The sequence below is a fragment of the Molothrus aeneus genome, chromosome 2 (assembly GCF_037042795.1).
Source record: "Molothrus aeneus isolate 106 chromosome 2, BPBGC_Maene_1.0, whole genome shotgun sequence".
In the NCBI taxonomy this organism is placed as follows: domain Eukaryota; kingdom Metazoa; phylum Chordata; class Aves; order Passeriformes; family Icteridae; genus Molothrus; species Molothrus aeneus.
Genome location: NC_089647.1, coordinates 1547627 through 1563966, shown reverse-complemented (window position 1 = coordinate 1563966; position 16340 = coordinate 1547627). Strand labels below are relative to the sequence as shown.

At 52.1% G+C, this 16340-nt stretch overlaps 2 protein-coding genes across 3 annotated transcripts in view; one reads left to right on the top strand and one right to left on the bottom strand.

Annotated features, from left to right (window-relative positions):
- Positions 1 to 571, bottom strand: part of GDPD5 (glycerophosphodiester phosphodiesterase domain containing 5) — a 116192-nt gene extending 115621 nt beyond the window's left edge. The window contains exon 1 of the mRNA XM_066571857.1: positions 541 to 571. The gene's annotated coding sequence lies outside the window, so the exon portion shown is untranslated. The remainder of the gene's footprint in view (positions 1 to 540) is intronic.
- An 8097-nt stretch (positions 572 to 8668) lies between these two features.
- On the top strand, positions 8669 to 14947 carry SERPINH1 (serpin family H member 1). 2 transcript variants are annotated; one of them, XM_066568045.1, is made up of 5 exons: positions 8669 to 8775; positions 11265 to 11878; positions 12114 to 12212; positions 12583 to 12815; positions 12969 to 14947. In XM_066568045.1, the coding sequence occupies exons 2-5, from the start codon at positions 11296 to 11298 to the stop codon at positions 13269 to 13271; spliced, it is 1218 nt and encodes a 405-aa protein (XP_066424142.1). In that variant the 5' UTR covers positions 8669 to 8775; positions 11265 to 11295; the 3' UTR covers positions 13272 to 14947. The 2 variants fall into 2 exon arrangements, with proteins under 2 accessions (XP_066424142.1, XP_066424135.1); XM_066568038.1 differs by having other exon boundaries at positions 8712 to 8775; positions 11262 to 11878.
- Positions 14948 to 16340: the final 1393 nt, after the last annotated feature.

The following is a 16340-nucleotide window of genomic DNA, read 5'->3' as shown; positions in this document are numbered from 1 at the left end:
AATCCTAAATATTCTCATTCTCCCAAGTGTTTAAGCACCAGCTGCACTGGGAACCAGGGGAGCTCAGGGACAGCAGTGCAGGGGCTGTGCTGTTTATTGTGGGTTCATGGCACTTTCTGAAGCATGGGAAACTCATGGCCACAGCCACACAGAGCCAGAAGTGTATTCCCAGTGCAGGATTCAGGGCGTGGGATTGGAGCTGGGACCGGAGACAGAAACCCTGGTGGCAGTCAAGGCTGGAGAAGGTTCCTCACCATGATCCCACCCTCAAGGACAATGCTCCTGCTACCCCAGGGACGCAGGGCTGGCACCAAGGCACACAATTATCTGATTAGCTGAAGCCAGAGCACTGGGATTTTCCAGCTAATGGGACAACGCAGGTGATGAGGCCCTCAAGGACCTCTGGAGTGCACGGTGCCATGAGCCCAGTGCTTCTCATGCCCACAAGGATTTGTCTGCACTGACTCTGCACCAGCCCTGTGGTGCCCAAGATTCCTGCAGGGCTTTTTCGGTGTCCCCCCACTCTGCCCCATTTCATACCTGCTTCTACAGGGTGACCATGCACCTTCCTGCAAATGCCAGGGAAGTCAGGAAAGCTTCAGGCAGTGATGAATTGCTGGATTCATGGTACATGGTGAATCAGAGACAGAGCCCAGAGTGGATTCATTGTGCACCCCACATTTGATGAACTTGCCTCCAGCAGATCCAACTATTCTATTAACTGGAATTAGGGAGAAAATCATAGTTAAATTGTTAATTCATCAAGACAAGTGCCATCACAGTCACTGGAGATATTTCTGAATTTGGGGAGGTCAATTTGGAAAATGAAGACAATTTTACAATGAACAAATTGTGCAGCTTCTCCATTATTTTGCATGTCCAGCACACAGCTTTGTCATTGGAAACTACAATAACCAGAACTGGGTATTCCATATCCAACAGAAACCCTTGGAAGTTCAGGATTTGAGTGCTTCCCTCCCACTGAACTGCAGCCACAATTGCATCCTGAAATGTTCAAAATTCAGAAGCTGCCTTAAGTAGTTTGCTGCTGCTTCTCTGTGTTCAGGCAGCAAAGGAGCTTGAAATAATTCCCAAGTGGATGGGGCTAAGCCAGCTCCATGCAGGAGAGGAGGAGGGCAGCTGTAAGAGGCTTTGATTCACACATGTCTTTGTAACCACAGCATCCCCTGGGTCCCAAACCAGGAGTGATCCCAGGGGGATTCAGCTCTTGACGTCAAAGCCAACAGAGTCCAGAAGTGCAAATGATTTCAAAGACTGAATCCAAGCTGTTTGTGCACAGCTGGGAAACATCCAGCACCTTCCTGAAGGGAATCAGGAGTGAAACAACGATCCTCATTCATGTAAACCTCCCACCCCACCTCTCCCAAGCACCTCTGCCCCAGGCTGAACAAGAAACCTTCTGTACAAAGCCAAATTCAGCAGCTCTGATGCCTCCTCCAGTGTTGGGAACAGCCTGTCAGATCCAGGGACATGCAGGAGATGTTCAGTGTGCTGAGTGCTGGGCCAGGAGCTTGGAGTGTGCAGAGAGAGGCAGCTCCTGCATCTCTTCCCACTGTGGGAAGCACAGTTTGGGCATCCATATTGGAGAAAGGCATCAATCACAGGCTACAAAAACACAAAGCAGAGCCTGTTCCTGCCTGGGGTTTGCAGCACAGTAACCAGGAGAGAGAAGACAGGGATACAGAGGCTGCTCTGTAAATCCAGAGGACCCTTGGCCATGAGATCCATCTCTGCTGGATGAGATTGGAGCTGGGATAATCCCACACAGAGCAGCTCCACATCCTGGGGTCCCAGCCCTCAGCAGAGTGTCTGTGCAGAGAGGGAGAAGATGCCTCTGGGACTCCCTCTCAAGTCCTCAGCATCCTTGTGGAGAGGAAAGCAGCACAAACCAGCCTGGCTCTGATTGTGCCCCAAACTCACCTTCCATGCCTCAGTCTCCCCAGCTTTTACAGAGGATAATCAGCCTTGCCCACCTTTATAAAATCCTGGGCCATCTGCAGATGCAGCTCTGATGTGATGAGTCAGATCTGCCTCATGTGATTCAGCTGGCAGATCCCATCCAACAGCCACGGAGCTCCCCTTGCTCCAGGATCCATATCTGCTGTTCTTACTGCCAAGTGCATGACTGTTCCCAAAACTAAACATGCCTGTGAGTTTCTAAATGCATTTGGGAAGACCAGCTTCATTCTGAAACAGAGAAAAGTTCACTGGGCCATCCACAATTTTCCTCCCTGCAAGTTACAAAAGACGGAAAACGGAAAACAGAGAGTGAGTTTTGTTTCTAAAATTAACATCCCTGAGGCAGGAATGTGGCTCTGCAACACCAGGAGCTGTGGCAGGACAGGGATATGACCCTGGAAAAGTCTTTAATGTGTGGATACAGCCCAGTGGCAGCTGGAATAAAATGTGAGTGTCTCCTTCTGAAGCTCTCAGGAGCGGGTGTCGCTCTGCAAGAACGCAGCGGGGTTGCATCATGTGGATTCCTTGAATCTTCCAGAAATCTGCCACTTCTTCCCTGCCACATTTTCATGGGTAATCTATAAAGTAGCTGGGAAAAACACACTGCAATTTTCTGCTGGCATATTTGAAGCAGGCAGGAATATTCAGGCTAAGTGGGGTTTCATCACACATGGAAGATGTCACATTTTTCCTAAGGGACTCTGGCCTTGGAGATCCATCCTGGAATACATCCTGGCCTCTTGCAGACACATCCTAAATTTCCATGTTATGGGTTAAGCCCCCTACCCAATCTGGACCTATGGCAAGGGACATCTGCCTCCCAGGTTGGATGCATTTTGTCATGCCAAGCAAAGCTGCAGCAGCTCAGATCTGGACACAAACTGGTTTGGTCCCACCAGATCAGCAGAACATCCCCAGGGTTGGGGCAACCATAGTCCTTGGAAACTAGGGAAGGATGAAACCCCTTTTCCTGTTTGGTTTTACACTAAAGCAGATTTCAGATTAGATCTTGGGCAGGAATTGTTCCCTGTGAGGGTGGTGAGGCCCTGGCACAGGGTGCCCAGAGAAGCTGTGGCTGCCCCTGGATCCCTGGAAGTGTCCAAGGTCAGGATGGCTGGGGCTTGGAGCAGCCTGGGATAGTGGAAGGTGTCCCTGTCCATGGCAGGGGTGGCACTGGATAGGCTTTAACATTACTTCCAACCCAAACCAGTCTGAGATCCCGTGATTCCTGCTGCATCTCTCTGGGCAGCTTTTGTGCTGCCTCTGCAAGAGCAGAATAGACAAAGAGGCTGCCAAGGCCCCTCCTAAGCATCCCTTTGCTTACACATGCTCAGCACTTGGCTGAGGAGGAAGAGTGCACACGCTGTTTGTTCCTGCTGGGCCACTGCCCAGCGTGTCCTTCCTGGGATTCGTCCCTCCCCTCCTCCTTTCCTGTCTTCACCCCCCAAAGTCCTCAGGACAGCAAACCCAGCAGCCCCAGCCCTGTCCTGCACTCAGCCCTCTCTTTCCTCTGCCATCAAGAGTGGCAGTTTTAGCACTTGGCTTCTTGGGAATCTGATTTCCAACAAGGAAAAGACTTTTAGGGACAGCAGTAGGACTGAGGAGACAGGCAGTTGTGTGACACACTTGCACACACAGCACAGGCTGGGCCCATCCCGCCTCCAGCCCTGAGCAGTGCTGTGCTGGAAGCAGAAGATTGGCTGCTGAGGATCCCTCTGCAAGCCAGGCTGGGGTTTAGGGGCGGTTCTGTTCCCTCAGCTGGCTCCAGAATAAACTGTTTCCTTTTACATCCCGGTTTCCTGAGGGGGGAGCGTGTGGGGCTGAGCCTCCTCTCAGCTTCCACCAAATGTGAAGGGCAGGCAGAGCTCAGACCTTTCACATTCCCATATGCTCCTGGAAAATGCCAGGAAGAGAAGAGGGAGAGCTCATTGCAGCTTTAAACAAGAAAGGTGCCCCACCACAGTTCCAGAGCAGATTGACCACCTGGGCCTTCTCTGCTTGTGCTTTGTAATAAAGGGTGAAAACCTGGAATTGGACATTCCTTGATGCCTGTTTCCAGTGAGGAAACTGATGTTGCAGCATCCCAAAGCCCTGGCGCTCTCACATCCTGTCCTTGAGATGGCCCCTGAGCCTGTGGGACTGATGTGGCTGACAATCCAAGCACTTGCTTTTCCTTTTGGCTGCTTTTTGGGAAGATCCAGCCAGTCCCAGTCACTGAGAGGCAGAAGGGACAGGGTAAGGAGTGCACATCACCAGTGCTCATCTTAGAATCACAGAGTTTAAGGTTGAAAAAGTCCTCTAGGACCACTGGGTCCAAACATTAGCCTGGAAAGGGCATCCTGGAGTCCTCTTGGCTTGCCACAACCCCACACCAGCGCTCCTGGATCAGTGTAGGAACAGCTCCGGACCTCACAGCCCCGTGGGTCCTCCCAAGGGATTGCAAATCCCTGCTGCCACATCCACAAGGATTCCATCTCCTCCTGCCACAGCCCAGCTCCCAGGAAGGTGTGGGATGCATGGGCCTGCAATCCAACCTGCCACCACCCATGCTAGCCCTCTGCTGAGGCCACACAGATGTCATTCTTTCCACCCAAAAGCACCAGAGGAATTCCACCCCCCGCCTCACTGTGTTGGCAGGAAACCCTGTGGATTTTGAACTTTTTTTCTGGGAGTATTAAGCAGGGATTACAAACTGGGATCAAGGGAATCTCTCTCTGCTGTGCCCTGTGGGAAAGCTGCAGCTGCAGCCTCTGTAGCCTGTCCTCCCTGGTTTGTGCACTGTGACATACCTGGATGATGCCATGGATGGGGAATTTGCTCCACAGCAATCAGGTCTTTTCCTCTTCCTTTTCCTCCTCCAGCACACCTGCTGAGGAAGCAAAAGGAGATCAGTGCTTTGCAGAGGATCCACAAATTTGTCCCTTTAGGACATGTAAACCCAGTGAGCTCCCTGGAAGCCTGGGGCTGGCATGCCCAGCTCTGGAACAGCAGGCTGGCACAGGAGTTTGGCTCTCACTGCTGCACTCCAGACAGGCCAGGGCACGGATCCACAGGATGCAGCCTTTCAGCTCCACTGCAATCCTTTGTGTGCTGTCTGCTCACACAAAGCTGGGCCCTCCCAGCTCCAGCCAGGCCAGAGCTGGGCATGGCTGAGAGCCAGAGAGGGAGAGAAGGGCTGGGATCCCACTCCAGTGCAGGGCACTGCTGCCAGCAAAGCCACGGCTCCACGGTGCCTGCGGCTGCAGGAGTGAGCTCACAGTGCCAAAGGAGGGTGTGCAGAGAGGAAATTAAAGTGCTGAACCCAAACTTGTCCTTGGGCTGAGCCTTGAAGCAGAATTCCCCCAAAATCTTTTCATGTGAGGACCTGGAGAAGTAGGCAAGCCCTGACTAGCTCTAGAGCAGAGAGGGATCCAGGGAGAGCTCAGAGCCTCTTCCACTGCCTAAAGGGAGCTCCTGAAAAAGAGGGAGAGGGATTTTTTTGTAAGGGCAGAAAGTGACAGGACAAGGGGGAATAGCTTCCCACTGCCAGAGGACAGGGTTAGAGGAGATATTGGGAAGGAATTGTTCCCTGTCTGAGTGGTGACACCCTGGCTCAGGGTGCCCAGAGAAGCTGTGGCTGCCCCTGGATCCATGGAAATGCCAAAGGCCAGGTTGGACAGGGCTTGGAGCAAGGCGGGACAGTGGAAGGTCCCTCCCTGCCCATGGGGTGGTTTTAAGGCTCCTCAGTGCAGGCTCCCAGCATCCCTGCCCTCCTCAGCCATGATCCTGGAAAGCAGAGATCCTGCACCAGCACTGCCTCACAGCAGCACAGATGGCAGACTGTCTCCAGCACAGGAAAACAGGATGAGTCTCCTGGGTCACTGCAAGGTGAGAGTGCAAAGCTGCTGGAGTTTATATTTAAAAGTCCTGTCCAAAGAACACACAGTGTCTGCTTTCGTAGAAATGAACCACTCCTTCAATAGATAATCAAGTGAATTAGTAACACTGCTTGAAACAAGAAGCCAAACAACCAGCACAGCACCAATCTGGATGTTTCATGGCTGAGCATGGATTGTTTCCCACAGAACTGGACCACTGGTACAGCTGGATTTCACTGCTCTCCATCCCAGCATTTCCAAGCACTGCAACAACAGCCTAGAAATCTCCCTCTGCTTTGTCTTGGGGGCTGTAGAATCACACCCAGGTCACAGAAATTTGGGTGGATTTTAATTTAAGGCTCAGTGCATCTGCACTGCCCTAAACCCACAAAGTCAACCCGTGCTGGAAATAACTCCAGACAAAAGAATCTCGAGCTCTGCCCTGCGCAAGTGCGGTTTGGAGGGGAGGAGCTGGCCGGGAGGAGAGGATGTGTCCCTCTGGCAGCTGGAACCGCTCATTACATGAGCAGGGGAGACGGAAGAAGGCAACTCCCAGTTTGGCTCCCCCTTCCCAGTCCCCATCCCACCGCTGGAGGAGCTCCTACGTGGCACTGTGGGGGCTGGGAGCGTCTCTGCACAGCTTGGAATCGCTGGAGAGCAGCAGGAATCCTCCCCAGCAATGCAGATCAGCCTGATTCCCAGAACTCTGGCCCCGGACACAACTGTTCACAGTCACTGTTCACCACAGCCTCCCAAAAAACTTACTTCCTTTTCAAACCAGGACAAGGATGAAGCTGTTTGCTGACATTTTGGTAGAACTGACTTATTTTCTGTGCATTCACATCCTAAAGCTCTGCAAGGGTTTTTTGTGGCTCTTACCAGGTTGTGTTGGAGACACAGCAGGAATAGGATGAAATATACACTTAAAAGCAGGAATAGGTTGAAATAGCAACTCCTGCACTTAATAGCAGGAATAGGTTGAAATATACACTTAAAAATCAGGAAAAATCTGAAATATCTTCATGCTGGCCTGCCAGCCCTCAAACACAACTATTTGCATTCTACTCCATGTTATTGAGGCAAAGCCATTTCAAAGGACCAAAGCACAGAGCACCCAGAGTGTCAAAGGACTTTGGTGCTGGGAGGCAGTGAAAGAAATCAAGATTAAAAGTGTAAGAGTTTATTTTAAATCCCATTCGGAAGGTGAAAAAATCTTACATGGGAAGTAATTACCGAGCAGGGTTTGAAGGTGGAGCAATTCAGAATTTGGCAGAGAAAAGCAGCTGATGGTGGAAGTTTAAAGGAGCTTTTCTCATTTCTCAGCTGGCACATGCTGCTGGTACAGACCAGTAACATTTGCCTCGGTATTGATGGTTTGATATCAGCAAATTCACTATTAATAAAGCCAAAATTTTGCTATAAAAACTCTGGGACCCCGTTGTTGATCATTTATGCAGAAATAAGGCAAAGCTAACTGCACCAAAAGACACTAGTGTACCAAAATCTGTTGGTTAAAGTATTCCAAAGCTATTTTTCTCACTGAATCCCTCCCTGAAGAGACCAGATCTCTAAAGATTACCGAGCACCAGGTTTGTTGCAGCTGATGGAAGCTTTTTTTTACAGGGAGGTCTCAAAGATCTCCCCTTGTTTGAGATGAGAAGTATCTACTCACATGGCACCATCTGAACAGGTCAGATGGAAGAAAAATGTCACTTTTTGATGCTACCTTCTAGAATAGGTGGGCTGTGAAGGGGAATGGAATGGTGATTCCAAAGCAAGATGCTTCCAAGACAACAAGCAGAATATTCTATGCCAGAAGGAAAATCAGATGCTGTTTGCTACTACAGCAACAGGAGGCTGAGATCTGCTGAGACTCCTGTCTTCAGAGGGAAGCAGAAAAGCTTGGCAGAGCCAAAATTAGGGGCAAAAATTAAATTACAGTGTGATTAAAAGGGAGACATAGACATCAGTTAAAGAACACAAGGATTCAGCATCCTTCTGCTGATGTAACTAACCATGAGGGGGGTGGTACCTTGAATATCCCTCCATCCCAGACTGCCATGAAAACAATCCTGTGCTGTCCTAAAACATGACAGGGTTGGATCAGAGCTTCAACACTTGTGACTCAGCACAAACCTCTCCATGGCACAGCTTCTCTGGGCACCCTGTGCCAGGGCCTGCCCACCCTCACAGCCAGGAGTCCTTCCCAATATCCCATCGAGCCCTGCCCTCTGGCAGTGGAAGCCATTCCCTGTGTCCTGTCCTTCCATCCCTTATCCCCAGTCCTACTCCTGGAGCCCCTTTAGGCACTGGAAGGGCTCTGAGCTCTCCCTGGAACTTTCTCTTCTCTCTTGGGGGTCACAATTCAGATTCACATTTCAGGATGGGGCAGGTGTTAAACATAGGCTGCCTGTGACTGCTCCAGTCGTGGCTGAAGCCCTTTGCATCACCCTTGACTTCATATGGAGGGCGACAGCCCAGAAACAAACAAATAAATATATCACTACCTGCCTTTGGTGCCAACAACCATCCAGCTGCAGGAGATGCCAGGGGCAGGGAGAGGATGGAAATAAGACGGACCTGAGCCCTGCAAGAAGGCAAAAGCACAGTTTGGGCAGGGAGTAGGTCCCCCCGTTCCTGCAGGAGGCCGGGCTGGGCTCAGGCAGGGGACAGGCTGGGGACAGGCAGGGCAGGAGGAGGGAAGGCGCATCCCCCATCCATCCCGACCCCCCTTCGGCGGCGCGGGGCCGGCATTCCCTGCCATTGGCGGCGGGCCGGGAGAGAGCCGGGACGGATCCTCCCCTTCCTCTCCCTCCCCAGCATTTTTGAGAGGGTTTTCCCAAGTTTCCAGAAGTTTCTCCCCGGCCCCTTATATACCCCCTCCGCAGGACCGGGAGGTGCACAGGGAGCCGAGCAAAGCCGTGTCCCGACCCTGCAGGTAAGGGGGGGACCCGGGGGACCCCGGGTGGAGACCGAGCTGAGATTGCAGCAGGGCGAGGGGGGATTTTGGGGTCCTGCAGCCTCCTGCTTGGCAAAAAAATCGGGGGGAGGGTTGTGGCATGGGAGAAGGGGGTGCGTGGGGGGTAGGCTACAGTGGGGTGGGTGGATAGGGGTACAGACTGTCCCATGAGCTGGCTCTGGGTTTTTGAAGCAAAGCATTAAAAAATCCTCCAGTTGCCTCCAGTTTGCAAGAGGTGGTCACAGTGAAGCTGCGGGAAAAGCTTTCAGAGAATGAGGAAAAAGAAAAGGGGGATAAGGGAAGCTTTAGCTTGGTGTGGGTGAAATCCTCCAGCCCCGCTCAGGCTCAGCCTGGGAGCCTGCAGGACCCTGGGCACCATCCCAGCACAGGAACGAGAGCTCTCCCTGCACAGCACAGCCCGACCCTGCTTCTGCTGCCTTAACCAAGTGCCACATCCCTCTGGTGACACGGAAATGGCCTTTTGCCTGCAGTCCTGTGCTCTGCAGCTCTGTCCTGCTCCTGGGAGAAATCCCATCCTGCCAGGAAAGGGGGTCCCGGCAGCCGCAGGGAAGGCTGAGGAATGCCACGCTGGCACTGGGCGTCCCCTCGCTGTGGGAGCACAGGAGAGGATGGTGCTGGCTGTGCATTCCCCACATTCCCTCCATTTTCACCACGGGCTCTGAATTCACCCAGAATCGCTGCCCTAATCCGAGAATGGTCAAAATTTCTCCATCTCGGGCTGTGTGACTCAGCAGAGCCCAAATCTGCCACCCGGCCCTGAAGTAATGAAGCTTTTTTTAAGCTGAGGATGAAGCAGTGCAGGCCACCCCCTGCTCACAAGAGAACTACTCCATGTATCTGTTTTCTTTCAGAAAGAAAAAGGCAAACGTTGACCTCACTATGAAACAGTTTCAAGGTATCCTTAGAAATAAACGGGAAATAGAAAACCAGAAGCAGCCTCCTCACACTTCCAATGTTTGTCACCCTGGCTGCACTTTAAGAGAGTGTTGAGGGCAGTTTTGAGCCTGTTGCACAAATCTTTGCTCTTGGGGCAGGCAGGATGGCTCCTCCCTTTAACAGCAGCCTTGCTCCCAATAAAGGAATTTAGGTTGTAATTCCCACTCTGGCACAGGGTCCCTGGTGGAACTGCGCACTCTCCTCGCCCGGGGCTACGTGCTGCGTGTTTCCTTCCATGTGTAATCCCAGCGGGCCCTTCGCTTCCTGCTGGGAATGCTTTAACCCTGCTGCAGCCTTTCTCTGCCTCCCCATGCCAGGGACAGCCCCTGAGACTGGCCAGGAGCAGGGTGGGAGCAGAGGACCACCAAGGAACAGGGCTGCAGTGTAGTGAAGCAGTTCCTGTGGAGGACAAAGTCCCCAAAAGCTGGAGGGGGAATTTAAGGCCTGAGGAGCTGCCAGCAGGAAGGTTTGCTGAGTGAAGGCAGGAGGGTGGGGAGGTGTGAGGCCAGAGGGGATGAGCCCCAAAGGGCTTCCAGGTACTTAGACCAGAAGCTTGGGGCTCAGAGCCCTTCCTGGGGTGGGTTCACCTACATTGGGATGAGATCCACCCATCTCAGGCATGAACTGAAGGCTCTGCTGGGGAAAATGAGGCTCCCCCACCTCCCTTTGCCCCAGGCAAACCAAAGCCGAACAGAGCTGATCAGACAGCGCAGGATCTTCTCCAGGGCTGCTCTGGCTTTGCCTGGTGGAAGCTCACGTGCTCCATCTAGTGCCGAGGAATCTGAGGGTTTGGGGCCCAGGCCAGGGTCCCCAGAGAGGACGGTCCTTGCCATGCAGTGCCTGCAACAGCCCTTGGATCAAGGGGCAGCATGAAAATTTTTCAGCTTTTCCTGATCAGGGAAGAGGTTTCTCCTGCTCTGGGGAGAGAATCATGGAAGGGTTGGGTTTAAAGACTATCTTTTTCCCCACCTGCTATGGGCAGCAGGGACACCTTCCCGTATCCCAGGTTGCTCCAAGCCCCATCCAGCCTGGCCTTGGACACTTCCAGGGATCCAGGGACAGCCACAGCTTCTCTGGGCACCCTGTGTCAGGACCTCACCACCCTCACAGGGAAGAATTTCTTACTAATGTCCAATCTAAACCTGTCTTCTTTCACTTTAAAGCCATTCCCCCTTGCCCTGTCAAGATCACATGAGAAATAGCTGTTGCTTACATTCCCTGACCCTTCCTTAAACCATCACAGTACATTAACACTGGAATATAGGGAAACTGCTTAGGAAGGAAGCTTTCATTCCAAATGCACAGGCTCTGCTTGCCAGGGTGCAGCCTGCACTCCTGAAGATTAATTGTTGTTCAGGGTGGACTTGGGATGGCTGCACCCCAATGAAGCACTGGGGCAATGTCACTGTCACTGGAGCAAGGAATGGGTTTCTCTGGAAGAGCCCCTGGGATCTCTGGATGCTCCAGGAAGGCTTTGGCTCATGCTGATGGTGCATTTTCTCGCCCAGCAGGTCCTGTGAGGTGCTGGGTGCTGCTGAAGCCATGTGGATCATCGTGGGGCTGGCCCTCCTGGGCCTCGCTGCGGCCGTGCCCTCGGAGGACAGGAAGCTGAGCGACAAGGCCACCACGCTGGCCGAGCGCAGCACCACGCTGGCCTTCAACCTCTACCACGCCATGGCCAAAGACAAGGACATGGAGAACATCCTGCTGTCCCCCGTGGTGGTGGCCTCATCCCTGGGGCTGGTGTCCCTGGGGGGCAAGGCCACGACGGCCTCGCAGGCCAAGGCGGTGCTGAGTGCGGACAAGCTGAACGACGAGTACGTGCACAGCGGGCTGGCCGAGCTGCTCAGCGAGGTCAGCAACAGCACCGCCCGCAACGTCACCTGGAAGATCGGCAACCGCCTCTACGGTCCCGCCTCCATCACCTTCACCGAGGACTTCGTCAAGAACAGCAAGAAGCACTACAACTACGAGCACTCCAAGATCAACTTCCGAGACAAGAGGAGCGCCCTCAAGTCCATCAATGAGTGGGCAGCCCAGACCACGGATGGGAAACTCCCAGAGGTCACCAAAGATGTGGAGAAAACTGATGGGGCCCTCATCGTCAACGCCATGTTCTTCAAGCGTAAGTTCTACCTTCAGTTCTTGGTACGAGTGCCCCAAAACCTGCCCTGAGCCAACACACAGAATCATGGAATGGTTTGGGTTGGGAGGGGCCTTAAAGATCATCCACCAGCCCCAAGGGAAGGTGGACAAATCCTAGGTCCACTGGAGGCAGCTCTTTGTCAGTGGTTGGGAACTGTGCATGGACTTACCGCCATTCCCTTTTCTTACAAGCTGTGTTTCTCTCTCTCCTGCAGCTCACTGGGATGAGAAGTTCCATCATAAGATGGTGGACAACCGTGGCTTCATGGTGACCCGTTCCTACACCGTGGGCGTGCCCATGATGCACCGCACAGGTGAGTGGGAAACCCCCTGCCCCACACCAAGACCAGCTGGAGTTAGGACCATTGTTCTCCCTTACCCAGATTTCCACCAGCTGCTTCAAAGATTGTTTTGCCTCATGATAGAGAACAAAGCAGGGAAGTGTTTGTTCTACTGATTCAGTCTCCCTGTGAGCAGAGAATCCATGTTTACTATGAGCTGCTTGGCTGTTGGGAACAAATCCTTGCTCATTACACAAATGAGAACCACAGCCAACTCCAATAATGCTGGGCCACTTCCCAAAAGAGTGTCCAGACTCACTTCCCTTGCTGGTCAGGGAAAGTCCAGGCTGAATTCACTTTGCCTCTGCTCCACATCCAACTGTTCCCCTCTTCTGGTTTCAAGGTCTCTACAATTACTATGATGATGAGGCAGAGAAGCTCCAGGTGGTAGAGATGCCACTGGCTCACAAGCTCTCCAGCATGATCTTCATCATGCCAAACCATGTGGAGCCTCTGGAGAGAGTGGAGAAACTGCTGAACAAGGAGCAGCTCAAGACGTGGACTAGCAAGATGAAGAAGAGATCAGTGGCCATCTCGCTGCCAAAAGTTGTCCTAGAAGTCAGCCATGACCTGCAGGTAAAGGAGGTCCTTCAAGAGTTGGCCCTTTTTACAGTTCTTTGGGATGGGGGGAAAGACAGTGGGATGATGAGTTATCCATGCCTACTGCCCCTCTTCCCTCTTGCACTGTGTCATCTCCGGGAGGGTTGCTGACCTCTTGTCTCCCCCTAGAAACACCTGGGTGGTCTGGGCTTGACAGAAGCCATTGACAAAACCAAGGCTGACTTGTCCAAGATCTCCGGCAAGAAAGACCTTTACCTGTCCAATGTGTTCCATGCCGCGGCTCTGGAGTGGGACACGGAAGGGAACCCCTACGACGCTGACATCTACGGCCGAGAGGAGATGAGGAACCCCAAACTCTTCTACGCTGACCACCCCTTCATCTTCATGATCAAGGACACTAAAACCAACTCCATCCTCTTCATCGGCAGGCTCGTGAGGCCCAAAGGCGACAAGATGCGCGACGAGTTGTAGTTGGGTTTGTTTTGGTTGGGTTGTTTTTTCCCAGAGCTTTGGTTTGTGTGTGTTTTTAGGGGGGCATTTTGACAAATGGGAAACACTATTTTGTATCCTTCTTGAACCATGGGTGCTATTCAGACCAGGGTGCATTGTGAAGAGAAACCAGCGTACACTTTACCTCACCCCACAATCCAGATTGCACAAACCCACCTCCAGAGAGGAGCAGGGGAGCCTGGCACCAGAGGGTCACTGGGAGTCAGCTGAGGTGGCCAGGTTGAAGCTGAGCTCCTCCCTGCACTGGTTAAGCCTCCTGCTCAGCTCCTTGCTGCTCCACCAGCCCTGCCAAGGCACCACCCTCCCATCCCAAACGCTTCCAATCCCACTGCACGCTTACCGCTGCCGCTTTTCTCCCGCTTGGGTGCCTGCTCCTGCTTCTCTCTTCTCTCTCCAGGGGCGTGTAACAGAGCTCCAAGGGCCAGCTGTGCAGTCCAGCCCCTGCAGGGGCCTGCAGCAGAGCAGGAAGCAGCATGGAAGAATGGAGATTGTATGGAGTTGTGCCCTTCTGTCCTGCCTAACCCTGTGCTCTGCGCTCGATGCTTCAACCACAAGAGCTCCCTATGGAGAGCATCAAAGCCAAGAGCAGCCTGGATCAACACTTTATGGAGAACTAAGGAGCTTTGGGATGCCAGGGAGAGCTGAAAGCACAGCCTAGGTTTCTAGAAAGAGTAACCTGAGGTTCCTTCAACACTCCACCCCTTGGGATCACTGAGGGGCCAACAGCTGTAATTAAACAGGCAGTTGTACCAGGCAGAGAACTCACTTCTCTAGGAAATGCTCTGCATCAGCCTGTAGGGCTGGCAAAGACTCCATTCCCACTGCCAGGGCTCTCCCAGAGCTGGTTCCAATCAGCTCCCTGTGGAGCTGACCCAAGGCACTCCTGGCTGGCTTCTCAGAGGGAGGTGGGATCAGGGTCACCTCCACTTTCTTGCTTAATTAAACACAAAGCTTTAAAGCTGCCATTACCTGACTTCCTAATTATGCTCTGCTGAAGCTCCATGGTACTTTAGCTCCCTGTCTGCTGACCTGGATAAGGGGACCCTGAAAAACAAAGGTATTTATAGTTATATTTATGTCTGATAATTAGCAGGTTTCACAGCCTGATGCAGGCTATTCCTAACTTCTCTTCAAGGGATATCATCATGTCAGTACTATTTAAAGAGGCTGATGTTATCCCAGGAGCATTGCAGCACTCGCCACGCACTGAGAAACACCACAAGGCAAACACTGAGATTATGGAAATGAGGGAAATCCATGCATCCCAATGGAATTGCCAGTTCCCTGAAACCAGCATGGAGCACCTACATGGCTTTGCTTTATGTCCCTGCCAATTTTCCCTGCTGCCATAGAAGCCCAATACTGCATATTCCCAGGTGCTGGGAGGCAGGAGGCAATGCCAGGTGTGTCCCCAAATGTGGGACACTTCCAGGTGATGCAGTGCACTGAACCCACACACAGAACGTTCTGGAGGCTGGGCTGGGGGGTGGAAGGGGTGGGCAAGGCAAGAACACACTGTGGGATATTGTGAATAATTTGCATCATGTGGATGCAGGTGTGTCTGATGGCTTTTATTGTCTGTTCTTGTACTACACACTGACAGTTGTGTAATTTTGCAATAAAACTTTTTCAATGAATCCCTGGTGGCTGGAATCCCTTGTAGAGCAAAATAAACTTAAAGAGGTTCCTTGCAATCCTTAAATCCAAAACACCCTAAAAGTGGCAACTACGGACAAAAATTACTCCATGCAAAAGATGAATTCCTGTGGCACATCAATCATGAGAAAGAAATGCTCTTAGCAGATTTTCCCTTCACTGTTTTCTCCTGAAACTGCAAATATCCAACACTATACATGCTCCACAGGTAAAGGACCAACTGTCCTGTCCTGATGGGCCATTTAGCAGAATAAAAACTGAGCTGTCAGCCACAGGGACCAGCCTTCCTGACTCTCCATGCCAAAGCTCCTCCAGCTGGGATCCACTCTGGGGAAACAGAGGAAAAAACTGCAGGCTAAAGATACCTTTCCAGGTGGAAAATCCAGCACTAGCAGACCCTGCTAATCCATGTTCTCCCACTGCTGGCAAGGGATGAACCTTCTGCCACTCACTCTTAAGCAAAACTAAAGGCACAGACATGTCCTCTTTTCCCTGGACAAGCACACACAATCCTGTGCAGCTCCTCCCACACTGGAATAGCACCACGTGCTTCCTCATTTTCACTAAATTGAATTACTGAAGCCACCCCCTGCACCAACCACAGCAGGAACACATCACCCTGGAATAGCAATATTGAAACAAAGTTAAAAGCTTTCCAGAGTTCCTGAGTTCATGCCACCCCCAGCTCATCGGCCAGGGCTTTTGTCTAAGGGAAGCACCCATATGACACAGGGAACTGAATGAGTTCGCTCCTCTTTTGGAGCTTCTTTAAACACCTCAGAGTGGTGGTAATTCCAGCCAAAACACTTGGAAAAGGTGTTCAGCTCATACGTGGAGCCACAGCTTCTCTGGACACCCTGTGCCAGGGCCTCACCACCCTCACAGGGAAGAATTCCTTCCCAATATCCCATCCAGCCCTGCCCTCTGGCAGTAGGAGCCATGCCCTGTGTCCCGTCCCTCCCTCCTTTGTCCAAAGTCCTCTCCAGCTGTCCTGGAGCCCCTTCAGGCCCTGCAAGGGGCTCTGAGCTCTCCCTGGAGCCTTCTCTTCCCCATAACTTGTGTAGCTCCTGACTCTAGCAGTGATCAGCCCTGTGAAATTAACAGGGTAATGGACAAGGTTGGAGAGCTCTTCATCAGGAAGAAGTGGAACAATCTCCTGGAAATCCAGCCCTCCCTGGGAGGCAGCAGGAAAGATTTCTAACCATCACCATCTACCACATAGTGTGTTTAAGAATTTAGAGACAACATGCAAAACCAGGTGTGACTTTTATTGCTTCAGATCTCCCCAGTTTCACAAATTTCCTTTCCAGTGCTGTGTTGTCATATTTTCGATTTTCAGATTATTTCCACATTCAAATTTGTATAAAAATTAAT

Coding starts and splice junctions, on each gene's coding strand:
- SERPINH1 (XM_066568045.1), top strand. CDS start 11,296: ATGTGGATCATCGTGGGGCTGGCCCTCCTGGGCCTCGCTGCGGCCGTG. Junction 11,879..12,113: donor CAACGCCATGTTCTTCAAGC/GTAAGTTCTACC, acceptor TCTCTCCTGCAG/CTCACTGGGATGAGAAGTTC. Junction 12,816..12,968: donor AAGTCAGCCATGACCTGCAG/GTAAAGGAGGTC, acceptor GTCTCCCCCTAG/AAACACCTGGGTGGTCTGGG.